This window comes from Musca autumnalis, unplaced genomic scaffold (genome assembly GCF_047663935.1).
Source record: "Musca autumnalis isolate F117 unplaced genomic scaffold, ASM4766393v1 scaffold_2, whole genome shotgun sequence".
In the NCBI taxonomy this organism is placed as follows: Eukaryota; Metazoa; Arthropoda; class Insecta; order Diptera; family Muscidae; genus Musca; species Musca autumnalis.
The window spans coordinates 182,289,529-182,317,479 of NW_027411755.1; the positions used below are offsets into that span (position 1 = coordinate 182,289,529).

Genomic DNA, 27,951 nt, shown 5'->3' on the forward strand with positions numbered 1-27,951 from the left:
CGAAATGGCTGATATTCGTTATTTAGTCTTCCAAGAGTTATAAAATATTCCAGAAGAATATTATCAGTATATGTCCACATCTTCCCATATCCCCATAGAAGCGTACTTCTTGATTTTCGGTATTTTTTAAGTTTTAGTCACATGCTCTTACCGAAATATAGGAAATTTGGTATTTAGTCTTCTTTGAGTCTAAAAACTTTCCGTCAGAAATTTGTCGGTATAGATCGACGTTTTGAAATAGCCCCCATAGAACGGTGCCTCACATTGTTTTACCGAAATTGCTGAAATTTAGTATTAAGTCTTCTTCATACACGAAAGGAAACTAATTATTCCATTTTACTTCAATAAAACTTGTAGTGGAGGGCATAACAAGTTCGACCCGGTCGACCTTAACGCCGTTCTTACTTGTTTTGTGGATAAAGTCCCCATATAAATGTACCTCTCAAGTCAATGTTCTGAATGGATTTGGTATGGGGTGTGTTCAATTCCAAATGCAGGTGATCGTATTAGGCCAGAAAATCAAAACTCCAAAAGGGTTTTGAATTCTTAAGCCAATTTTTCATTTTATGATAAAGTCCCCATATAAAGGTACCTCCCAAGTCCAGGTTCCGAACCGAACTGGTATGGGGTGTGGTTAATTCCAAATGGAAGTGATTGGGAGTTACCTTTATATGGGGATTTTATCATAAAATGAAAAACTGACCTGAGAATTCAAACCCCTTTTTGGGGGTTGGCTCTTCTGCCCTAATACGATCACCTCCATTCGGAATTTACCACGCCCCATAACAGGACTCGGGAGGTACCTTGATATTGGGCGGTATCGAAAAACGTGGCTATATGAAAAAGTGTAGCTGTACCGACAATTCTCAACAGTATGTCAATTCATGGTACGAATCCAATGGTAATTTTGGTGAAAGAATAACATGTCAAAATGGTAACATTGTTCAACATAAACTGCTGCAATATATATTTATGTACATAACTAGTAATTTTTACCAAAGAATGTGGTTATAATTTGTGATATCATGGACGTGACTTCTACACATTTACATATATGCTCGTACATTCATATTTTATGTACAAAAACTTCCAACGGTTTATTTTAGATTTTGCTACTATCAATTATCGCGAACAATTCAAAGACTTCACACTAATCGCCTGGCTAAGGCAAATAAACTTTTGATGTTCGCTTAGATGTTTGAACTACTCATGACAATCACATATACATACTACATATATATGTATGTATCTTGATTTAGGCCAGAGAGGTGAGGAAAACAGCCACTCTAACGGACAAACACGAAAATAGGGCGTAGTTTAAATCAAAACTAAACGACAATCGTTCCGTTTGGTTGTAATTTTAATTTTAATATTATTAAAATATTTGTCCGAAGTGCTAAGTTATAATAGAAATCTTAAGCCGAAAACAGAATAAATGTCGGCTGACGTTTCTAGTTTTGCATCGACCCCAACAATTTAAATTATTTCGAGTTCCTGGTGAAACTCACAGTTACGATCAGGATTGTTGTAATTATACATACCCTTCACCATAAGCTGGAAGGTGTAATTAACTTTGTCATTCCGTTTTTAACACATCGAAAATTCTGTGTGTCGAAGAAGATACAGATAGATTTTAGGATAGTGCTTAATATATATATATATATATATATATATATATATATATATATATATATATATATATATATATATATATATGGGGAATTCCAAGTGAAATCGGACAGTTCGGAGAAAATTAATTTTTGATTTCAATTGTTTTTGGTTCAATTTATGCTCCTAGCCAACAGAACATTTTAGTATATTTTAAAATTATTTTTTGACCAACGGTACAGAGATATCGCCTATTGAAATTATCGAATTTTTAAAGAACTATGTTCAAATAAATACTCATAACTTCTTTAATATTGGTCCAAATGGGACCATCTTTTTTTTGATCTGTTTGTTTTTTTATCAGCTATCGAAAGAAATATTTAAAATAAGTGTGCACAGTGGGCTTCAATGCAATTTTCGGGATTTAATATTTAAAATCAATTTTTAAAGATGATTGCACCCTTCGATTTTTTCAAAAAAAAATTTATGTTAAACTACGTTCAATTACAAAAATTTTAAGCCCTATTTGGTAATGGGATTCGGACAATTACTATTTTTTCTGAATTTTTTAAAATTTGTCAATACAATTTTTCCTTAATACCTTTGTCCAAAATTTGTATTTCCTGTATTTTTGAAGCTAAGAGTACATATTTATCATTATATATTATATATTTATTAAAAAAATAGAAAAAAAAATCCACAGTGGACTTTAATGGAATTTTCGCTGATGCATTTTCAAAATCGAAAAATGACGCAGTTTTTAAGATGTTTGAGATAAATTCATAAATATAAAATCAAAACAAATATTTATAAATGAAATTTTTAATTTTTTTTAATAAAATAATAAATTTTGGACAAAGGTATAAAGGAAAAATTGTATTGACAAATTTTAAAAAATTCAGAAAAAATAGTAATCGTCCGAATCCCATTACCACATAGGGCTTAAAATTTTTGTAATTGATTGTAGTTTAACATAATTTTTTTTTGAAAAAATCGAAGGGTGCAATCATCTTTAAAAATTGATTTTAAATATTAAATCCCGAAAATTGCATTGAAGCCCACTGTGCATTTTTCTTTTAAATATTTCTTTCGATAGCTGAGAAAAAAACAAACAAATCAAAAAAAAGATGGTCCAATTTGGACCAATATTAAAGAAGTTATGAGTATTTCTTTGCATGTAGTTTTTACAGAATTTGACTTTTTCAAGGCGCGATATCTCTGGAACCGTTAGTCAAAAAAATTTGAAAATATACTAAAATGTTTTGTTAATCAGCAGCATCGAGACAGCAAAATATAAAGGAAATCAAAAACCTCATCTTGAAAAAGTGTCCGATTTCACTCAGAAATCCCCATATATACTAGGAATAAAATACAAATAAACAATATGGAAATGGGGAAAATTGAAAATTTTGTTGTACTAATACCTATTTTAATTGATATTTAATTTCATTTAATACTGTTCATTTTAGTTCGAATTTCCACACCAAAACCCCTTTTCCATGTTTTATTAGAACCTTACCCCGGCTTAGGGTATTTTAAAGTTTATTTCCACATTTGAATCAATCAGTCAGTCAGTGAGTCACTCACCTCACTGCTCTTTTATATTTATAGATTACCTCCCGATTTTCGGTATTTTGAAGTTTTCAGCCTTATCTTAGCAAAACGGCTAAAATTTGGGAATTAGTCTTACTTCGGCCTACAAAATTTTCCCCAATAAATTTGTCAGTATAGGTCCACATGTTGACGTAGCCCTCATAGAAAAATAACTCCCGATTTTTGGGAATTTTAAAGGTTTCAGCCACATTATCTTCCCAAAAATAGCTGAAAATTAGTATTTAATCTTCTTTGGAACTACAAAATGTTCCCCCCACTGTGGTCGAACTTGGATGGGAAGAGCGGCCAAAAATACTTCCTGTACAGATATCAATACGAAATTTTCAGTATAGGCTAGTTTAGCAACACAAATAAAACGGAGCAAAAAAATTCAACTTAGGTCCTACTTTAGGTATAGCCCCCATAGAACGGTACCCCCTGATTTCTGACATTTTGGGGGTCTTGACAACATCTTTCAATGAAATTGGCTGAAATTTGGCTACCGGTATTCCCTAGTATTAGAAAACCTTCTTGCAAACATTTTTTGAATTGGGACCACGTTTTGATATAGTCCCCATATAATGGTACCGCCCGATTTTCGGAATTTTGAAGTTTTTATATAAATAATTAATTCGAAATGTTACTAAATCTTTCCTGGAGGTAGGCTACCACCAGACAATTGTCGATTAATGTAGGTCGACCCTTTGATCTTGTCCCCATAAATCGGTACCGCCCAATATTCGTTATTTTTAGGGTTCTAGCCGTAATAATCAACCAAAATGGCTGAATTTTCCAAATTTTACATTGAGGACCACATTTTGATGTATCCTTCATATAACTAAACCACACAGTATATTTTCAATATAATTAAAAAGCTGAAATGTATCACCTGCACATTTGAAAAAAAAAAAACAAGTAAAAAGTCGTTAAGTTCGGCCGGGCCGAACTTTTTATACCCTCCACCATAAAATAGTCGTAATTAAAATGGAATAATTAGGGTCCTTTCACAATTTTAGGTGGAACAACTTTTCGACAATGGATAGACTCCTAATGCCTACCGCTATTGCTTAAATTACACTACGAACACAAATGTTGGGGCAGAGATAATTCCTTTTGGAGATGAAAGCCCTTGGTATGTGTATTTTAAAAACCCCTAAGTACAGATGCGCCGTGAGTCGAACTTCCGCGTTATGGCGAGATGAAGTTTTTGCAAGAGACCCTGTAGCCATCATGAATTAGCATTATATCTTTGTTTGTTGTTTTTGTAGAGCACTTAAGCAACAGTGAACATAGATATAACGCTAATTCCTGATGGCCCACAGGGCCTCTAAAAAAAATTTCATCACGCAATAACGCGGAAGTTCGACTCACGGCGGATCTGTCCTTTGGGGTTTATAATATAATCACCAAGACCTTTCTTCCCCAAGATGAATTTTCCGTGCCCCAGACTTTCACCTCCATTTTGTTGCACAGTGTTATCTAATCTAATCTAATCTAATCTAAAAAAATGTGTTCAGCTAGGTGAAAGGTACCACCTACGGGGCTATATCAAAGAGTCAACCTATCTTTAAATTTTTTGGCGGAAAAGTTTTATAGCTGCTGGGAACCTCAAGAGTCAAATTGAGGGTAGTTTCATCAAAACAATGTAGACCCTCAAAAATGGACCCATGTTGACGAATTTAGTGAAGAAATTTCGTGACCACTGAAAATTTCCGAAAATCTGGAGGTACAGTTATATGGGGGATATACCAAAACATGGACCTATATTGACGATTATTTTTGAATAGACAAAATTGTAGCTAAAATTCTCAAAATACCGATCATTACAGCTAGTTCGGTTAAAAATTGCAGAAAAATTGCAGCAAAAAAAAAATAAATAAATAAAAATTCTCAAAATACGGAAAATCGGGAGGTACCGATATATGGAAGCTATATCAAAACATGGACCTATGTTGACGATGTTTCGTGGAGATGTTTCATGATTATTGAGAACCTCAAATGTCAAATTACAGCTAGTTGGTTAAAAATTGTAGCTAAAATTCTCAAAATACCAAAAATCGGGAGGTACCGATATATGGGGGCTATACCAAAACATGGACCTATGTCGACGATGTTTCGTGGAGATGTTTCATGACCACTGAGAACCTCAAATGTCACATTACTGGTAGTTCGGTTAAAAATTGTAACTAAAACGCTCAAAATAACGAAAATCGGGAGGTACCCTTATATGGGGGCTATACCAAAACATGGACCTATGTTGACGATGTTTCGTGGAGATGTTTCATGACCACTGAGAACCTCAAATGTCAAATTGCAGATAGTTCGGTTAAAAATTGGGGCTAAAATTCTCAAAATACCGAAAATCGGGAGGTACCGTTATATGGGGACTATACCAAAACATTAACCTATGCCCATATCCTTTGGGATATAAGTTTGTTGATCACTAGGAACCCAAAGTGACAAATTATAGCTAATTTGGTCTGCAAATGTGGCGAAGAACGTCAAAATACCTCAAATCCGGAGGTTCCGTTATATGGGGGCTATACCAAAGAGTGGACCGATATATATAAAAGACCTTAGAGTGCAAAACTTCAGCACTCTATCTCAATTATTGCGGACGCTAGAGTGATTACAACAGACGGACAGACAGACATGGCTAGATCGTCTTAGAATTTTATCCTGATCGAGAGTATATATCCTTCATATGGTCGCAAATGATTAGTTCGATGTGTTACAAACGGAATGATAAACGTAATATACCCTCCATACTATGGTGGAAGGTGTAAAAGTGAAAAAAACACCCTGAAAGGTACCCTTAGTATTTTGGGAACAAGTACCACAGTTGCGGAAAGTTGCAGCTGATATTTTGAAAATAGAATCTATAGACTACAACTTATCTTCTAAAAAAAATTCGTTTGGGGGGGGGGGGGGAAGAGGGGGAACATAACTAAAACTTTACATGAAATTTAATTATACTGAAGAAATTACATTACAAAAGCCCTTCAGTCAAAGCACGTATTCAATAATTAATGCCAAAAATTAACAAACGCAAAACTGCATAAAAATTAAGTTAATACATTGTTTTTCAATGTTCGAATTAAGTTTGGTCTATATAGAGTTCATTTAGTTTGATATTAATATTTTACTTTCACCTAACTTTTGCACTGAATTCACCTCGAAATCCAACCTGTTAAAATTTCACTTTTTTGATGCGATTCTCAAAGAATACAGTAAGAAGTAATCCATAACAAATGTATTTTACAGAAATTTAACATGTTAGGAGTAGATATGAACACAATTGGTACCAAAATTATACGTTCATTTTTTTAATTTTGGCCAATGGCAGCGACCACTGTGCATAGGCCCTTTTTTATATAGCCCCCATAGAACGGTTCTTCCCATTTTTTTTTTTTTTTTGATATACAGGCTCCGAAATTTGATATTACAGGCTCTCAGATTGGAAGCTACAACGATGTCTCATTGGTATTAAACCTTGTACAAAAGAAGACAATATTCTTCAGTTAACATGGCGAAAAGGAAACTAATTGTTCCATTTTACTTCAATACAACTCGTGAAGGAGGGTATAAAAAGTTCGGTCCTGCCGAACATAACTCCATTCTTACATGTTTTTAGACTGCTTACTTAAGCCAAAGTAGCATCTGTTGGCCAATACTATTTATACTTCTTATTTCATAATTGATGTTGTTTGTTATGTTTATGGCGGTGCCGAGGTAGGCGAAGACTTTGACTACCTCAAAATTATAGAAACCAGCTTCAACAGTTGGTTCGAGTTCTATGAACACATTTCGTGTCGATACCATCAACTGGGTCTTATCGCCGTTTACTACCTCCGGTAGGAGAGATTCTTTCCTATTTTTACTGAGGACCGGGCATCAGTTAAATTCATACTACATATGTACTACGAAGAATTGTCATTGTTTTTGCTACAGCAAGATTTTCAGTATTTTGAAGATCTTGGCATATTTTTAAGAATATCGGCTGTAAAACGTTTTAATCCAATCCCTATATAACTCTATTCGCGAGTAGATCGAATGGAGTTATACAGTGGTTTAATGTGATGGAGGTACAGTTCGACCCGAATATAACGTGACTTCTACGAATTAAATAACTCCAGAAAGAGGATACTCGAATCCGCGAATGCAGATAGGAATTTTATATCAGGCTAGAGTAAGAATATACACGGTACGCCTTAACTAATGGGAAAAATCAAAGAAACCAAAAAATCGCCGGAGGGATTTTAAAATAAATCGCGATTCAGGGCTTTTTTAGGTTTTCACGATTTAGCTTGGAAACCGCAAGACCTATCGAAATAGGATTAAAGAAAATGTTGGAGCAGTGAAAATTGTCTAGATGAGAAAAATCAAAAAAAGAAACAAACAAGTAAAAAGTCGTTAAGTTCGGCCAGGCCGAACATTTTATACCCTCCACCTCCAATAAAATAGTCTTAATTAAAATGGAATAATTAGGGTCCTTTCAAAATTTTAGGTGGAACAACTTTTCGATAATATATAGAATCCTACTTGCTTAAAATACACTGTGAACACAAATGTTGGGGCAGAGATAATTCCTTTTGGAGATGGAAGCCCTTGGTGTGTGTATATTAAAAACCCCGAAGGACAGATGCGCCGTGAGTCGAACTTCCGCGTTATGGAGTGATGAAGTTTTTGCAAGAGACCCTGTAAGCCATCATGAATTAGCATTATATTTTTTTTTTTTTTTTTGTAGAGCACTTAAGCAACAGTGAACAAAGATATAACGCTAATTCCTGATGGCCCACAGGGTCTCTAACAAAAATTTCATCACGCCATAACGCGGAAGTTCGACTCACGGCGGATCTGTTCTTCGGGGTTCATAATATACTCACCAAGGCCTTTCTTCCCCAAGAGGAATTTTCCGTGCCCCAGACTTTCACCTCCATTTTGTTGCACAGTGTTATCTAATCTAATCTAAAAAAATGTGTTCAGCTAGGTGAAAGGTACCACCTAAGGGCCTATATCAAAGAGTCAACCTACCTTTAAGTTCTTTGGCGGAAAAGTTTTATAGCTGCAGGGAACTTCAAGATTCAAATTGAGGGTAGTTTCATCAAAACAATGTAGACACTCAAAAATGGACCCATGCTGGCGAATTATAGTGAAGAAATTTCGTGACCACTGAAAATTCCCGAAAATCAGGAGGTACAGTTATATGGAGGGATATACCAAAACATTGACCTATACTGACGATTATTTTTGAATAGACAAAATTGTAGCTAAAATTCTCAAAATACCGATCATTACATCTAGTTCGGTTAAAAATTGCAGCTAAAATTCTCAAAATACCGAAAATCGGGAGATACCGTCATATGGGGGCTATACCAAAACATGAACCTATGTTGACGATGTTTCGTTGGAGATGTTTTATGACCACTGAGAACTTCAAATTTCAAATTACAGCTCATATTTCGGTTAAAAACTGTAGCTAAAATGCTCAAAATACCGAAAATCGGGAGGTACCGTTATATGGGGGCTATACCAACACATGGACCTATGTTGACGATGTTTTTTGGATATGTTTCATCACCACTGAGAACCTCAAATGGCAAATTACAGCTAGTTCGGTTAAATATTGTAGCTAAAATTCTCAAAATACCGAAAATCGGGAGGTACCGATATATGGGGGCTATACCAACACATGGACCTATGTTCGTGGAGATATTTCATGACCACTGAGAACCTCAAATGTCAAATTACAGCTAGTTCGGTTAAAAATTGTGACTAAAATGCTCAAAATACCGAAAATCGGGAGGTACGGTTACAAGGGGGCCATACCAAAACATGGACCTATGTTGACGATGTTTGGTAGAGATATTTCATGACCACTGACCCTCAAATGTCAAATTACAGCTAGTTCGGTTAAAAATTGTAACTAAAATGCTCAAAATACCGAAAATCGGGAGGTACCCATATATATGGGGGCTATACCAAAACATGGACCTATGTTGACGATGTTTCGTGGAGATGTTTTATGACCACTGAAAACCTTAAATGTCAAATTGCAGATAGTTCGGTTAAAAATTGTGGCTAAAATTCTCAAAATACCGAAAATCGGGAAGTACCGTAATATGGGGGCTATACCAAAACATGGACCTATGTTGACGATGTTTGGTAGAGATATTTCATGACCACTGAGACCCTCAAATGTCAAATTACAGCTAGTTCGGTTAAAAATTGTAACTAAAATGCTCAAAATACCGAAAATCGGGAGGTACCGATATATGGGGGCTATACCAACACATTAACCTATGTTGACAATGTGTCGTGGAGATGTTTTATGACCACTGAGAACCTTAAATGTCAAATTGCAGATAGTTCGGTTAAAAATTGTGGCTAAAATTCTCAAAATACCGAAAATCGGGAGGTACCGTTATATGGGGACTATACCAAAACATGGACCTATGCCCATATCCTTTGGGATATAAGTTTGTTGATCACTAGGAACCCTAAGTGCAAAATTATAGCTAATTCGGTCTGCAAATGTGGCGAAGAACGTCAAAATACCTCAAATCCGGAGGTACCGTTATATGGGGGCTATACCAAAGAGTGGACCGACATAGCCCATCTTCGAACTTGACCTGCCTATGGAAAAAAGACCCTCGGGTGCAAAATTTCAGCACTCTATCTCAATTATTGCGGACGCTAGAGTGATTACAACAGACGGACAGACGGACGGACATGGCTAGATCGTCTTAGAATTTTATCCTGATCAAGAATATATATACTTTATAGGGTCGCAAATGATTAGTTCGATGTGTTACAAACGGAATGACAAACTTAATATACACTCCATACTATGGTGGAGGGTATAAAAATCGCCAGAAGGATTTTCAAATAAATCGCATTCACATTTTTCACATTTTTAGGGCTTTTTAGGGTTTTCACGATTTTGCTTGGAAACCGCAAGACCTATCGAAATGGAAATTCTCTATAATATTGTTCTTTATGATATTTTCGTAGGTATTACCATTTTTGAGATATAGAAGTTAAAATTTTGACAATTTACTGACTGTATCGTCTCCATATGACTGCAATTTCCAATTTAAACTTATATATCTCAAAAATGGTACAACCCAGGAAAAAATTACGAAATCCAATCTTATAGAGAATTTTCACTGCTATAAGATTTTCTCTAGACCCATTTCGATAAGACTTACTGCTTTCAAGAAAATCGTGAAAACCTAACAAAAAAAAAAACCTAAAAATGTGACCTGAACTTCTATATCTCAAAAATGGTAAACCCTAGGAACAAATCATAACGGTCAATTCTCTGGAGAATTTTCACAGCTACAAAATTTTCTTTAGCCCCATTTCGATAGGACTTGCGGTTTTCAAGCAAAATCGCGAAAACCTAAAATAAACCTAAAAATGTGAAGTTTGACCGCGATTTATTTAAAAATCGCTCCAGCGAGTTTTTCTTGTTTTTGGAATTTTCTCAGAATCCGCGAAAACTTCCCAGGAGTAAGCGGGTTTCATTCAAAGTTAGTTAAGGTGCACCCTGCATGACATTGTTTTATAGGGGGCCATACTAGAGTTGTGTAGTTCCGGAACGAACTAGTTTCAAGGAACTATTCCGGACAAGGAACTGTTAGAAGTAGATCCAGCTCTTTCGTTTATATAGTTCCTTTAGTTCATATAGTTCCTTGAGCTCATCTCGTTCCTATAATTTAACGCATACATCGATCTTCCTTCTTTGTGTGGATTGAAATATTTTTTTTTTCAAAAAAAAAAAAACATGTATTTAAGGGTTTTTCAAAATTTTGGGTGTACGAACCGACAAAAAAATGGATAGGATTAAAGCTCAAAATTTTGCCGGGATATCGATAGATAAGGCTTTTTAACCATACTAGCCTACGAAAAACATAATATAGCTGTAAATAGGACTACTAGGAAAATCTTCGGTAAAAATGTCCAAAGGATCCTCGAACAGACCCTTAACCACACAAAATTGTTGAACATTTGTGTGGGTTGTACCCCAAGGATTGGACTGATAGGGTCAACTATATATGTGCCATAGGGGGTTTTTAAAACTTTCGGGCTTGAGCTCCAACCACCACCCACGGTGTCATAGGAGCTTTTTGCATCTTTCAGACTATTTTCTCAGGAAGTATGGGCTTGCCCCTGATGAAACTTGTACCTTCGTGTGGGGGGCAGTGAATACAAGTTGTTGCAATAAAAATCAAAGCGATTCGAGAGCAGGTCCTAAACTGAACTTTTCCGAAAATTTGTGTGGGAGGTACCCGAATGAGTGGACCGATTCAGTCCATATAGGAACCTCATCTAAGTATGGTAGAAATTTCACGATGTGCAAAGTGAGGACCACATCGGTTACTTACTTCAAGAGTTATCGTGCGCACAAATTTTCCGAACTATTGTGGGGGAGGTACCGGAAGGAGTGGACCGATATAAACCATCTTCGAACTTAAACTAAGTTTGGCCAAAATATCACGAAAGCCAAATTTTGGACCGAATCGGTTGACCCGTTCGAGAACTATCGTGCGCTCCAGCCAGCCAAACAGACAGACGGACTGACGGACATGGCTAAATCGACTCCAAATTGTCTGAAACGGATTTCGTCCAAACATACTTGGGGTCTAAAACCATTATTTCGATGAGGCACATTTTGCCCGTCTGAAAGTGTATATACCCTCGTTAGCGTAAATTCTGAGGGTATAATTAAGTATGTCGTCTTTTCCGACAGATATGTGCCCTCCAAACACAACCAAAATATTTTCCCCGAAGTAGTCCATTTTAGAAATGAATCTTATTTTGAGAGTCAACTCTTTCGATAGTTGCCGCGCCCATCAGCTATTTTAGTTGGTCAACGTAGTTGACTAAATGGTACTAAATTTGGTTATGATTTGGGCGAACGGATAGAGCTGGAATCCTGAAGTTTTAAATTAAGGTTACTGTTGGAGAGTAGAATGGGCGTAGTTTTGAAAATTCGCACTTATGGGTACGAAAAGTACTAAATGGTACTAAATTTGGTACAATTATGGTTTGGGTGATCGGATAGAGCTGGAATCCTGAAATTTTGAATTAAGGCTACAGTTGGAAGGTAGAAAGGAAGTAGTTTTGAAAATTCGTACTTATGGGTACAAAAAGTACTAAATGGTACTAAATTTGATACAATTAAGATTTGGGCGAACGGATGGAGCAGGAATCCTGAAATTTTGAACTCAGGCTTCTGCTGCAGAGTAGAACGGAAGTAGTTTTGACTATTTGTACATATGGGTACGAAAAGTACTAAATGATACTAAATTTGATACAATTATGATTTAGGCGAAGGGATACTGGAATCCTGAATTTTTGAATTAAGGCTGAAGTTAGAGAGTAGAATGGAAGTGGTTTTGAAAATTCGTACTTATGGGTACGAAAAGTACTAAATGGTACTAAACGGCGAACGGATAGAGCTGGAATCCTGAAATTTTGAATTAAGGCTACTGTTAGAGTGTATGGTACTAAATTTTGTTCAATTTGGATTTATGTTGAACGGATAGAGCTGGAATCCTGAAATTTTGAATTAAGATTGATGTTGTAGTATGGGATGGAGATAATTTGGAAATTCGTACTTATGGGTTACGAAAACTAATAAATTTGGTGCAATTAAGATTTGGGTCATCGGATAGAGCTGAATATCTGAAATTTGGAATAAAAATTGCTGCTGGAGTATAAGATTGGCTGCTGTTGGATTGTACAATGGAAGTTGTTTTGAAAATTCGTACTTAAGGTTACGAAAAGAACTAAGGGTACTAAATTTGGTACAATTTGGATTTAGGGTGAAATTTCGAATTAATATTGATGTTAGAGTATGGGATTGAGATAATTTGGAAATTCGTACTTCGTAGGCTACTTTTGGAGTGTAAAATGGAAGTAGTTTTGACAATTCGTACTTATGGGTACAAAAAGTACCAAATTTGGAAGAGGGCTGGAAACCTTAAATTCCTAATTGAGATTAATGTTGAAGTGTAGGATTCAGGTAGTTTTGGAAATTCGTACTTATGAATACGAAAAACACTTCGGATTTGGGTCAACGGACTGAGCTAGAATCCTGAAATGTGGAATTGAGATTTCTTTTGGAGTGTAGGATTGAGGTAGTTTTGAAAATTCGTACTTATGGGTACGAAAAGTGCTAAATTTGGTACAATTGGGATCTGGAATCCTGAAATTTGGAATTTAGATTATTGTTGAAGTGTAGGATTGAGGTAATTTTGCAAATTCGTACTTATGGGTACGAAAAGTACTAAATGGTACTAATTTGGTACAGTGGGTATTTGGCGGAACGGATAGAGCTGGAATCGTGGAATTTGGTAAGACTACGGTTGGAGTGTAGGATTGAGAGATGGAGGTAGTTTTTGAAATTCGTTCTTATGGGCACGAAATATACCAAATGGTACAATTTGAATTTGACTGCACCGATATCGCTGGAATCCTGTTTTTTGGAATAAAAGTTACTGGTGAAGTGAAGGATTGAGGTAGTTTTGGAAAATCGTACATATGGGTACGAAGAGTACTTAATGGCACTCAATTTATTGTTGTGCACAGGGACAGTGCTGGAATCTGTATTTTTTGGATTTAGTGTGAGTATTAGTGTGCAATGTTGTCTCGCTGTTAACATGTAACGGTGAGATACGGATGAAATTATCAGTGTTCGCCATTTCCATATTATATATCGTTTATTTGTTTTTTATATCCTTTGCGCTTTCGAAGTAGCGGGCACTTTGCTAGTTGTATATAATCTCGTAACCCTAAAGGCAGAGAGTACAATTATACATCGTAGATGAACGAAGAACCCTTTATGCATTTTATCCAATAGACATTTTTCATTCATAGGATGCAAGATGAGTGTAAAGTTCGAGGCTCGAATATGACATAACAAACATTGAGTATATTCATTACAGAATTCGTATTTGATAGTGACATGACTTTTGGTTTTACAGCAATTTTTAGGAAATATGCCAATTCGGAAACTACGATTTTTTCTTCTTCTTTATTTGCCTATTCGTTTTACGAATTTATGGCGATCAGTGCAATTACATACAATATATTACATTATATTAAGTGCTTATATGTATTTATAAGTTGTTTATTATTTCAGCAAAAGATTGTCGATTTCTGCACCTGCTGAGTAGAGTTGAGGCATCATTTATGCCGGTCCATTCCTGAATATTGTTAAGATTTTTTAAGTTTGCTTCAAATAAAACTGAGATTATGGGAAACATTTTGACAAATAAGGTCAAATATCACTTAGAATTGATCAAAGCATAGCAGATAAGAAAATACAAAATGAAAAAGTGTGTCCTACGGTTCCAACGATACGGGTGGATGTAGGAAAATTAATGCAGTGATGCGTCTCCAAACAAACTGTTAAATACAAGTTTGTATTACCAAAAAGTGCAGAATGGGGTGATTTTGAAATCTTATTACACCCTTCGCCACAAATTGTGTATATTCAAATCAGATTTCAGCCATTTCGTTTGGATGATGTGGGTGAAATTTTTAAAATACCGAAAATCGGGCAGTACCTTTCTGTGGGGGCTACATCAAAAAGCGGACCTGTACCGACAACTCTCTGTCGGAATATGTTATACCCCAAAAGAAGACTAAATGCCAAATTTCAGCCATTTCAGTTGGATAATACCAAAATCAGGTGGTACCTTCCTATGGGGGCTATATCAAAAAGTGGACCTGTACCGAAAATTCTCTGTCGGAATATTTTATACTCCCAACGAAGACTAAATACCAAATTTCAGCCACTTTAGTTGGATAATTCGGTTAAAATCATCAAAATTACATAAATCGGGAGGTACCGCCCTATGAGAGTTATATCAAAAAATATATAAATAATACAAATCGGCCAAATATATCATAATTATGGATAAACATACAATAAAACATCGACTTTTATTTTCTGCACGCTAGAGCTGCATTTTTTCCCACTGTGCAGAGGTATCTATGTTTCCATAATAATTTGAATGGAACCAAAGGTCAATTTTCACCAAAATGCTCTAAAGGCCGTATTTATGGTCTAATCGATGAAAAACTTTACCAGTTCATTGTTGTGGCTAAAAAACGATTTCTACCAAAATTTATGATGATTGGTTAACGATAACCCGTGCCTCCTGACCGATCTTTATTTCAATAGAACTTTGTATCGGCGCCAAAGGCGAAATCAATACATGAAAAACTTTATCAGTTCATTGTTTCTGGATCAAATGGGAAAAAATTAATGGGTAGGCCTTCCGAAAAACAATTTTGCCATTTTTGGGACGCCCTAATGAACATACATATAACGAGCTCGTTAAAATCTCCATATCTCACAAATTTAAAGAAAATACGTCAAAAGAAGTCCTATTAATTGTGTGGAAAATTTTATCATTTTCAACTTTTGTTTGATTCTTTTTTCTAAGATCGACGGGGACTTTTAATACTGTTTTTGTTCACCAACTCTCTGAATTTTTTTTTATTTATTTATATTTGTATTGCAAAAGAAATCGCGTAGAATATAAGTAAACATGTTTCACCTTTAAATGAAAACAACCAATCCATTCAATAATCAACATACCTACATGTTTAGTTAACATTTTAAATATTTATTTAATTGCTAAATTTATTTTGCATACAGTGCAAATGCATATGTATGTATATGCAATTGTAAATGCCGTGATGAATTCTGCAATAGGAATAGAGTGTGCTAAATAATTATACAAAAACATTTATTTGATTAGATTCAAATAAAATATAACATATAAAGAACTAGCAGACCCCGGTCCGCGTTGCTGGCTCGTCGTAATGAGTTTTAATGACAACTTTTTATCGACTTTATGCTTGAAAATTAAAAAATAGGTATTTTCTACCTCACTTCTTCGGTCTATTGTCAAACTGAGAAGGATTTTTTGTCTGTAACCTTTCTTTTCTCTTACGGACTTTCTCGGATTTTTCGCCAATTTATGCTTTTTAGGATTTATTATCGTCCATGTCCCTGTCTTTATCCTAAAGCGATCTAATTTTAAAGGTTAAGAAGTGGTTAAATCGAATTCTCCCGCTTATTGAGACTTATATGTTTTAGCTTTTCATGGCTTTTTATACCTTCCACCATAGTATGGAGGGTATATTAAGTTTGTTTTTCCGTTTGTAACGCATTGAAATACTCATTTGCGACCCTATAAAGTATATATATTCTTGATCAGGGTAAAATTCTAAGTCGATCTGAGCACGTCCGTCCGTCTGTGGTAATCACTCTAGCATCCACAAAAATGGAGATAGGACGCTGAAATTTTGGGAAAAAGCGTCTTTTGTTTGCAGGCAGGTCAAGTTCGATGATGCGCTATATCGGTCCACGTTTTGGTATAGCCCCCATATAACGGTACCCACCGATTTGCGGTATTTTGACATTTTTAGATACATTTTCAGACCGGTTTAGCTATAATTTGACATTTAGGTTTTTAAGTGTCAATAAACTTATATAGCAAAATTTGTGGACATAGGTCCACGTTTTGGTATAGCCCCTATATAACGGTAGCCCCTGATTTACGGTATTTTGACGTTTTTAGCTACATTTTCAGACCGATGTAGCTATAATTTGGCATTTAGGGTTCTTAAATGTCAATAAACTTATATAACAAAACTTGTGGACATAGGTCCACGTTTTGGTATAGGCCCCATATAACGGTACCCCCTGATTTACGGTATTTTGACGGTTTTAGCTACATTTTCAGACCAATTTAGCTATAACGGTACCTCCCAATTTTCAGTAATTTGACAATTTTAGCTACAATTTTTAACAGAACTAACTGTAATTTGACATTTGAAGGTTGTAGTGGTCACCACGCATCTGCATCAACAATTTTCAACATAGCCCCAATATAACGATACTTCCCGATTTTCGGTACTTTGAGGATTTTACTTAAAATGTTTAACCGAACGTGGGTCCATATTTTTGTATAGCCCCAAAACAAACCTCCCGATTTTCCGTACCTTAGCTTTATTTTTTGGACGAACTTTCTGTAATTTGAAACTTAAAAGTCAACAAAAATTCTGCAACAAAAATTGTTCATTTAAGTTCATATTTTCGTATAGCCCAGATACCTCCGAAGTAGCTGTTAATGACATTTGAAGTTCCCATGTTATGTACCGATTTTCGATATTTTGAGGATTCTAGCTAAATTTTTTAACCGAATTAGGAGTTATTTGACATTAAAGGCTCCCATCAAAAACTGTCAACATAGGCCCATGTTTTATTATAACCCCTATATAACAGTACCTCCCAATTTCTAGCCCACCAAAAATTGTCAACAGTTAGATATAGGCACCATAAAAAAGGGCCTCCCGAATGAAGTATTTTATCTACATTATCTGACATTTTAACGTACTGACTTAAAGTTGGGACAGGAATGAATATTTTATGGTGGAGGGTATGAAAAGTTCGGCCCGGCCGAACTTAATGCTTTTTTACTTGTTATAATTTATAATTTAATTTTTGCAAATATAACGTTTTTTAAAAATATCACATAGGGGAGGTACCCCACTCCCTCTGGAATTCAATAAAATATGTAACCTGTTTTCGGTGGGCGTGATTAACTTTTCTTTCCAAAAAACCTAAGTTGGGTTATGACAGCATTTCATTTTTATTCATAAATGTAAGGCGTTTTTTTCAAATATGCCCCCTTCAAAATTCAAGAAAATATGCCCGTACATTCCCTGACATTTTCAGGAAAATCGGTTCAGTAGTTTTGTAGATGTAACATATTTTAAAAAGTGGGTGTGGTCAAGTCATTGGATCCTAACAAAATGGGTAAGGTCTTCCGAAATAGATACATTCGTAATTATTGTAAATATAACATTTTTAAAAAACTAGGGTATAGGGGAAGTACCCCGCCCCTTCCGAAATTCAACTGAATTTGTAGCCTAATTTAAGCGGGGGTCATCCTTGTACATTCCCTGGCAATTTCAGGAAAATGGGTTCAGTAGTTTTTGTAGAAATGATAAAAATTAAAAATTGAAAAAAGTGGGCATACATTTTCTTTGCATAAAAAAATATCGAAATCGGTCCAGCCGTTCTCAACTGATGCCATGACCAACGAACGACATTTGATTTTTATTTTTAAAGATTTAAAAGTTTAGACAAATCGCGATTTCCTTGAAAATCCCTTCAGTAGTTTTGTAGATATAACCTAATTAGAAAGTGAGCGTGGTCGGATCTTAAGTCCCAAAATAAGTACGTAAGGCTGGAGACACAATCGCCATTGACTCGTAAATAAATTCCGAAACCGATATATTCGTATTTGTTGCAAATATTGCATTTTTACAAAAATAGGGCATAGGGGAAGTACCCGCCCGATCCGAAAGTCAAAAAATACGTAGCCTATTTTTATCGGTAATCAACCCTGTACATTCGCTGAAAGTTTCAGGAAAATCGATTCAGTAGTGATATAACATATTTAAAAAAGAGGGCGTTGTCCAGTCTTAATGTCCCAAATAAGCACGTAAGGTCGGCGTGGATTTTAAAGAATATATTTTTTTACTCTCTGAGGTAGGCGTGGATTTTAAAGAATATATTTTTTTACTCTCTGAGGTAGGCGTGGATTTTAAAGAATATATTTTTTTACTCTCTGAGGTAGGCGTGGATTTTAAAGAATATATTTTTTACTCTCTGAGGTAGGCGTGGATTTTAAAGAATATATTTTTTACTCTCTGAGGTAGGCGTGGATTTTAAAGAATATATTTTTTTACTCTCTGAGGTAGGCGTGGATTTTAAAGAATATATTTTTTTACTCTCTGAGGGTGACGTAGGGGATGAAAGATACCAAGGAACGGTCCTGACCGGTTTTAACATGGCAAAGCCCAGGATTTATCTTGGTCCCTCTTTCATCCCAAGTGGACACTCACCTCCCCGTGGTGTCACCTGGGGAACTGCCTTTAACACCCGTTAAAGGTAGTGAGCTAACATGTGCCGCGCGTTCACCCATAAGAACGTTAAAAACTTGGGTTTGGGCGTCGGGTTAGTAACCCTCCCCTAGAAAAAACATCCTACTATGAAAAAACGAAAGAAAAGAAAAACAAACCCCTCTAAAGTTGACGAACCCCGCAAACGTTTTAAGGACCATGATCTGCGAATCTGCACCTGGAATGTTCGCACTCTTTATAGAGAAGGTGCAGTCTTCGCATTGGCAGACGTACTTGAAAAGTACAAGACCGATATTACTGCCATACAGGAAATACGATGGATTGGAAAAGGCGTCACAACAACACCTAAAGGTGACGCACTGTATTATAGCTGCCATGACGTAAAGCATGAGTTTGGTTGTGGATTCGTAGTTAGTCGGAGACTAAAACATCTTGTATCCAGCTTCACTCCAGTGAATGAAAGACTTGCTGCAATTCGAATAAAAGCTAAATTCTTCAACATCAGTTTTATTTGCGCTCATGTTCCCACTGAAGAAAAGGACGAACAGACCAAAGATATATTTTACGAGCGCTTAGAAGAAACATATGACCGTTGCCCTGCCCATGACATTAAAATCATTCTAGGCGATTTTAATGCCAAAATTGGAAAGGAGAATATCTTTGGCCCAACAGTCGGGAAATTCAGTCTCCACAGTGAAACATCTGACAATGGTATGAGACTGATAGACTTTGCAGCTGCAAAAAACATGGTAGTTACCAGTACCAGATTTAATCATATCGATATTCATAAGGGCACCTGGCTGTCTCCAGATCAGAAAACAAGAAACCAAATTGATCATGTTGTGATAGATGGAAGACATTCATCGAGCGTGTTGGATGTACGATCGTTCCGAGGCGCAAACATTGATTCGGACCACTACCTTGTTGCAGCAAAGGTACGCACCCGCTTAAACGTAGCAAACAAAGTACGAACAGACACAACACGAAAGTTAGACATCGGTAAGCTGCAATCACAACAGATAGCCACAGCATATTCCACTCAACTAGCCCAATTGCTTAATCAAAGCCCTCCTCATCCCGATAACATATCAGCGCAATGGCAAAGCATTGCCCACTCCATGCAAACAGCCGCAAAATCCGTACTTGGATACCAGAGGCCTCCACCAAGGAATCCATGGTATGATCAGGAGTGTCGTGCTGCCACCGAAGAGAAAAATGCGGCATATAAGGCTACTTTACAATCCGTAGCAACGCGTAGCGCACGAGAGAGATACAGGGAGAAAAGGAGAGAGGAGAAACGTCTTTTCCGCAGGAAAAAGAGAGAGATGGAAAAGCGGGAGTGTGAAAAAATCGAGATGTACAGGAGCCAGAATGAAGTCCGAAAATTCTACCAAAGAGTCAAGCATCAAACTGATGGCTTTGGTACAGGCACATCCTCCTGTAGAGACCAGCAAGGTAATTTGGTAACTGATACAGATAGTGTACTCAGGATATGGAAAGAACATTTTTCAAATCTGTTGGTATCCAATAGCAGCGAAGACGACGAAGATACCACAGTCCCAATCCCAGAAGATGGTATTGAATATATACCGCCCAGCCAAGATGAGGTAAAGACAGCAATAAATCGGCTGAAGAATAATAAGGCAGCAGGAGCCGATGGCTTACCAGCCGAGCTGTTCAAAACCGGAGGCGACACGCTGATAAGGTGTATTCATCAGCTAGTTAGCACCATCTGGCAGGAAGAACGAGTACCCGAAGATTGGAACCTGAGTATCCTATGCCCCGTCCACAAGAAGGGAGATAAGACTGTATGCTCTAACTATAGGGGCATAAGTCTACTCCCTATTGCCTACAAGATCGTGTCAGGGATATTGTGCGAACAACTAAAGCCTATGGTCAACGAGATAATTGGACCATACCAATACGGCTTTAGACCTGGCAAGTCCACCATTGACCAGATATTTACCCTGCGGCAAATCCTGGAGAAGACCCAAGAGATGCAGATCGACACCTACCACCTTTTTGTCGATTTTAAAGCAGCCTTCGACAGCCGTTCAAAGGTATTCCAAGAATTTGGTATTCCCGCAAAGCTCATCCGGATTTGTAAAATGACTCTAACTGACACAAGATCTTCAGTTAAAATATGAAAGAACCTCTCCGAAGAGTTTTGTACCAAAAGAGGTTTCAGGCAAGGAGACAGCCTTTCGTGTGATCTTTTCAACATCCTGCTAGAAAAGGTTATACGAGAGGCAAATGTCAAAACAAGTGGCACAATCTACACCAATAGCCACATGTTACTTGCTAATGCTGGTTATATAGACATCATGGGACGATCAGTAAAAGAAGTAACCGATACCTTTATGAAGGTCGAAGGAGAATCTGCTAAAGTGGGTCTGGCGGTAAACGGCGAGAAGACCAAGTTGATGGTGTCGACGCGCAATGCGTCCGTTGAGATCGGACCAACTGTTGAAGTTGGATCCCATAATTTTGAGGTAGTAAAAGACTTCGTCTACCTCGGTACCGCCGTAAACACAACAAACGACATCAGTTGTGAAATAAAAAGAAGAATTGTATTGGCCAACAGATACTACTTTGGCTTAAGTAAGCACTTCAAAAACAAAGCGACAACTCGTCAAACAAAAATAACGCTTTACAAAACACTGATACTACCCGTGCTGATGTATGGTTCCGAAGCCTGGGTACTTGCGCAAGCAGATAAGGCAGTGCTTGGCGTGTTTGAGAGAAAAATTCTTCGAAAGATCTACGGACCAATCTGCGTTGACGGTGAATATCTACGTCGTATGAACCACGAGCTGTATCTGCTATACAATGACATTAATATAGTTAAACGTATCGAGATGCAGCGATTGCGTTGGCTAGGCCATATAATAAGAATGAGCGATGATGAACCCGCTAAAAAGGCGTATGAATACATGCCACATGGCGGTGCACGCAGAATTGGCAGGCCAAGGAATAGATGGCGCAAACAAGTGGATGATGAGATGAAAAGGCGCGGTATTCCAGAGTGCGAAGCAACAAATAGAGAGGAATGGAGATCTCTTCTTAGTTCGGCCTATAGAACAAATGTTCTGTAATGGGCCAGCTAAGTAAGTAAGTACTCTCTGAGGTAGGCGTGGATTTTAAAGAATATATTTTTTTACTCTCTGAGCTTTTAGCAAAATATGTTTGATCAAAGCTCTGAGAGAGCCTCGGATTATTTTTACAAGGATTCGAAAGATTTCGTGGAGTTTTTAAGATTGAAGATCTAAAAAAGTATGGGTGTTAAAAAATATTTGATCTGAAAAAGTTTAGATTTTTTCGAAATTTGCTCTCTGCGTATGGTTTTGAAGACGGTCACTGCACTTCTATTGCCAATGTTAATAATCAAATACATATGTACAAAAGTCTTATTTATATTTTAACAATAGAAAAAAATATTTAAATTATTGTTTACACTTCAAAATATGGTAAAAAATATATATATTTGCTTCACGGTGTTTTCGAGCGTTCTTTTTGCCCGCAGAAGCTTTGCAGCAAAAACGTTTACATCTTGTTATTAGTCGAATACCGAAAGAATTGAAAAGAAAATAGTTAACAAATGAATCATCCAGATTTGTATCATAAAGCCCATGATGCTCAACGTCACGATTCGGAAGAATTTTTTCTTGAATATTTTCCAAAAATGCAATGGCGTTTCGATGGTAACGATACGTTGATTGATATCGGTTCGGGTTGTGGAAATGTTCTAATCGATATTGTATATCCTCGGATGCCAAAGAATATCCAACGATTTGTGGCTTCCGATATAAATCCCAAAATGATAAGTTATGCCCAGCATTGTTATGGTCACTTACCAAAGGTGGAATTTAAAGTTTTGGACATTGCTTCGAAGAAGCTACCACGAGAATTGAAACATAAATTTGACCATGTTACCTCATTTTATACCTTAATGTGGGTGAATCAAAGGTGGGTATAAGATGGAATTACAGTAAAAAAAACTATAAGTAATATACATAGAATTTGATTTTAATTCTCCAGACAAGCCGTTAAGAACATCTACAACCTCTTGCGTCCCGAAGGTGGTGATTGCCTTTTAGTATTCTTATCATCACATCCAATGTACGAGGTCTATAAATTAATGAGTGATAGGGATAAATGGTCGCAATATATGTATGATAAAGAACGTTTTATCTCCCCGCTACAGAATGTAAAGGAGCCGGATCAAAAATTTGCCACTTTCATGCGCGAGGCTGGTTTTAGTCAATTTGAAGTTAAGTTGCTGCACAAACATTTCGTTTATGAGAGTTTTGAAGTTTTTAGAAGTATGTAGAGATCGTTGATAAAATTCCTATTAAATGCATTTCAGTTCATTCGTTCGTTTTAGCCGACATGAAAGCTGTAAATCCATTTTTGGATCGTGTCCCAGTGGCATTGCATGAAGAATTTATGGACGATATAATGCTTGAGATCATAAAACAAGTTGGTTTAACAGCACATCAAGTGGACTTAAAGGCACAATTCACAGTACCCTATGTACTTATAGTGGCGTATGGAGTTAAATCTGCAGTACCGTTATATCAACGTTTACAATGGAAGATGATGGGAATTTGTCCCAGAACAAAGAAATATAAGATAAATTATTCAAACAAAAAATAATTAAATAAAACACTGTAAAAAGGAATATCTATTTGAAAATTTTACCTTTTTTAGGCGAACAAGATTTTTGTCACACCGTCCATCTGTCTGTCGAGCAGGTTGCTGCGCAAGATAACACTTACACGTGTCAACCGTTTGTTTTAATCCGAACTTTACACCTAATAATGTTAGATCAACTTCTAAGATAAACCATGCCGTTCCACTCCTCGTAGTATATAAAGTTTGTTTTTCCGTTTCTAATGCAATGAAATATACATTTGCGACCCTATAAAGTATATATTCTTGATCGGGATAAAATTCTGAGTCCATATAGCCGTGTCCGTCTGCCCATCCGTGTGTCGTTATCACTCTAGCGTCCACAATAATTGAGCTATAGTGCTGTATTTTTGCACCCAGAGTACTGTATTTTTTTCATAGGAAGGTCCAGTTCGAAGATGGGCTTTATCGGACCACGTTTTGGTATAGCCCCCATATAACAGTACCTCCCGATCGTTATTTTAAGGATTTTAGCTACATTTTTTAACCGAATTTCCTGTAATTTAATGCCAGTGGTCACAAAACATCTCCACCAAAAACTGTCAACATAGGTCCATCTTTTGGTATATCTCCCATATAACGGTACCTTCCGATTTTCGGTATTTTGAGGATTATAGCTAAAATTTTTTAACAAATTACTTTTAATTTGACAGTTGAGGTTCCCAGTGGTCACAAAACATCTCCACCAAAAATTTTGAACATAGGTCCACGTTTAGGTATCGTCCCCATATAACGGTACCTCCCAATTTTCGGTGTTTTGAGTATTTTAGCTACATTTTTGACCGAGCTATCTGTAATTAAACGATTGAGGTTCTAAGTTGTCACAAAACATCTCCAATAAAAAAAACAGTGGACATAGATCCATGTTTTGGTACAGCCCCCCATATAACGGTACCTCCTGGTAACGCCCGATTTTCGGTATTTTGAGGATTATAGCTACAATTTTTATCCGAACTACCAGTAATTTGACAGTTGACGTTCCCAGTGGTAACAAAACATATCTACCAAACACTATCAACATAGGCCCATGTTTTGGTATAGCCCTCACATAACGGTATTATAGCTAAAATTTTTAACCGAACTACCTGTAATTTAACAGTTGAAGTTCCTAGTGATCACAAAACATCTCCACCAAAAACTGTGAACATAGCTCCATGTTTTGGTATAGCCCCTATATCGGTGCCTGCCGATTTTTGGTATTTTGACGAATTTAGCTAAATTTTTTTAACCGAGCTATCTTCAATTTTACGTTTGTGGTTCTAAGTTGCCTGTAATTTGACAGTTGAAGTTCCCAGTTGTCACAAAATATCTCTAACAAAAACTGCGAACATAGGTCCATGTATTGGTAACGTCCGATTTTCGATATTTTGAGGAATTTAGCTAAAATTTTTAATCGAGTAACCTGTAATTTGACAGTTGAGGTTCCCAGTGGTCACAAAACATCTCCGCCAAAAATTGTCAACATAGGTCCACGTATAGGTATAGTCTCCACATAACGGTACCTCCCGATTTTCGGTATTTTTAAGATTATAGCTACAATTTTTAACCGAACTACCTGTAATTTGACAGTTGAGGTTCCCGGTAATCACAAAACAGCTCTACCAAAAAAGGATTTTAGCATAATTTTTTACCGAGCTAATATGGCAGTTAAAGTTCTTAGTGGTCACATCACATCCCCGCCACAAATTGTCCACATAGGTCCACGTTTTGGTATAGCCCCCATATAACGACACCTCCCGATTTTCGGTATTTTGAGGATTTTTGTTAAAATTTTTAACCAACTACCTGTAATTTTACAGCGGTCACAAAATATCTCGACCAAAAACTGTCAACATTGATCCATGTTTTAGTTTAGTCCCACATAAAGGTTTCGACCGATTCAAAATATTTTTATATGCATTTTTATACCCTCAGCATTTATGCTAACGACGCTATATACACTTTCATATGGGCAAAATGTGTCTCATCGAAATAATGGTTTTATAGCCCAAGTATGTTTCAGACAATTTGGAGTCGATTTAGCAATGTCCGTCCGTCTGTCTGTCTGGCTTGTGCGCACGATAACTCTTGAACGGATGAACCGATTTGGTCCAAAATTTGGTTTTCGCAATATATTGTCCAAACTTAGTTTAAGTTCGAAGATGGGTTATATCGATCCACTCCTTCCGTTACCTACCCCACAAAAGTTCGAAAATGTTCGGAAAATTTGTGCGCACGATAACTCTTGAAAGGAGTAACCGATTTTGTCCATACTATGCACATCGTTAAATTTATACAAAGCTTAGATGAGGTTCCAATATGGATTCAATCGGTCCACCCCTTCGGGTACCTCCCACACAAAATTTCGGAAAAGTTTAGTTTAGGACCTGCTCTCGAATCGTTTTGATTTTTCTTGTAACAACTTGTATCAACGGCCCCCCATACGACGCACAATGGTGCCTCAATGGACAAAAATCGAAAAATGTGTTGTCGACATTTTATAATTTTATGGTTTTATTTTATTGAGAACACTTCAAATAGCACAATCGTGAAAGAATTTTGTCGGTATATAGTGTTACTATAAAGTTATAGCTCCTCAAACATAGAAAATTGTTCGTCGATAATTTATATTGCAATTTATATAAAAAAGGATCACATGTTCACGGAACTGTATTTAAACAATTTATTAAAAATATTAAAACTTTTGAAGAGTGGCCAATAGGCTTCATTTTTATGTACACAAAAGTTTACATAAAATGTTTATAAATAAAGTACCGTTATGTTGATTGAAGCAATAGCATGTTATACATTACTCACGAATTTCGCTTCTTTCATGGAGTGTATCTAAAAATTGCAGCAAATTGTAGCTTCGGCCATTTGGTACGTGAAACAGACATCCCTTTTGAATAAAATTACGCAAAAACTACATCCGACGAAATCCGATTCTTTGAGACACAACTACATCTTCATAAACAGTGTATAGAAAAAATTCAAATTTCCTGATTTTGCCTCAGTTTACAAATTCACTTTATTTGACTGACTCCTGTTATTTTTGTTAGCACGTATTTTTGTAAACACTTAAAAAACTTGAATCTGAAATAATTTTGCCAATAGTTAATGTCGCTATTTTGATAGGAGTGGTATAGAAAACCGTTACTTTAAACATGACTATTGTTACAATTAAATTTATTTCAAATTCAAAACAACTATGTGGCAACTCCAGGCAGGTTGTTAAAGAGGAAATATTAAAAACAAAAGTACCGTTATATGCAGGGACCAGGGTTTCGGAGTCGAGGTATTTTTGGCTCGACTCCGACTCCAGACGATTTTTTTTCACGACTCCGACTCCGGCTCCGACTCCGGGTCGACTCCGAGAGTGAATTCCTATACCAGATCGGCAGATTTTTTTCTTCATCTGAAAGAGAATAATATTACGAAGTTTTGAGCTCGTCTACGAAACCCTGTTTTTATTAAAGCCTTTTGCTGTGCCAATTCTAGGTCGAAAACTAACTATAAGTAGTGATCACCCCTTAAACTAAAATTCAGCGTTAGGTGAAAGTGCTCCTTCATATGCAACAGTAAAAAATTGGATTGCTGAATTTAAACGTGGTCGTACAAGCATTGAAGATGAATCACGTAGTGGACGTCCAAAAACAACAACAACAACAGAAATTGTAGCCAAAGTGCATATGTGTTCTGTTCCTTTACTTTTGAAAATGGTAAAACCGGCAAAAGTCGCAAAAGTTGTGAACTGCTCTCATATGAATTGTATGGTGTCAGAAGTAAAGGAACGCTTTTCGAGTAAAAAGTGGCAAAACTTGAAGATTCTTGCACGTAAAGAAACAGAGCTATGGTATTAAATGATCGACGAATAAAAGTGCGTGAAATTGCTAATATCATGGGCATCTCAAATGATCGAGTCCATTTAATTTTGCATGAAGAACTACAGATGAAAAGGCTTTCTGCAAGATGGGTGCCGCATTTGTTAACAGTCGATCAAAAACGCATACGAATGAACATTTCTCAAGCTTGCTTGGATCGTTTTAAGCGAAATAAAATGGATTTTAAGCGCCGTTTCACAACTGTTGATGAGACATGGATCCACCACTATACTCCAGA

General features: G+C 36.5%; 2 protein-coding genes across 3 annotated transcripts in view; one reads left to right on the forward strand and one right to left on the reverse strand.

Annotated features, from left to right (window-relative positions):
• Window positions 1-27,951, reverse strand: part of LOC141394971 (juvenile hormone acid O-methyltransferase-like) — a 75,222-nt gene that overhangs the window by 29,014 nt on the left and 18,257 nt on the right. The gene's annotated exons all lie outside the window — the stretch shown is intronic.
• Window positions 22,498-23,961, forward strand: LOC141392466 (juvenile hormone acid O-methyltransferase-like). The gene is made up of 4 exons (XM_073965406.1): window positions 22,498-23,127; window positions 23,200-23,483; window positions 23,546-23,694; window positions 23,872-23,961. The coding sequence occupies exons 1-4, from the start codon at window positions 22,760-22,762 to the stop codon at window positions 23,959-23,961; spliced, it is 891 nt and encodes a 296-aa protein (XP_073821507.1). The 5' UTR covers window positions 22,498-22,759.

Bases quoted from the DNA above. Each gene is read 5' to 3' on its own strand.
- LOC141392466 (XM_073965406.1), top strand. From the start codon at position 22,760: ATGAATCATCCAGATTTGTATCATAAAGCCCATGATGCTCAACGTCAC. The intron at 23,484-23,545 runs GTATGTAGAGAT...CGTTCGTTTTAG, and splicing joins GAGTTTTGAAGTTTTTAGAA to CCGACATGAAAGCTGTAAAT. The intron at 23,695-23,871 runs GTACTTATAGTG...TACCTTTTTTAG, and splicing joins CACAATTCACAGTACCCTAT to GCGAACAAGATTTTTGTCAC.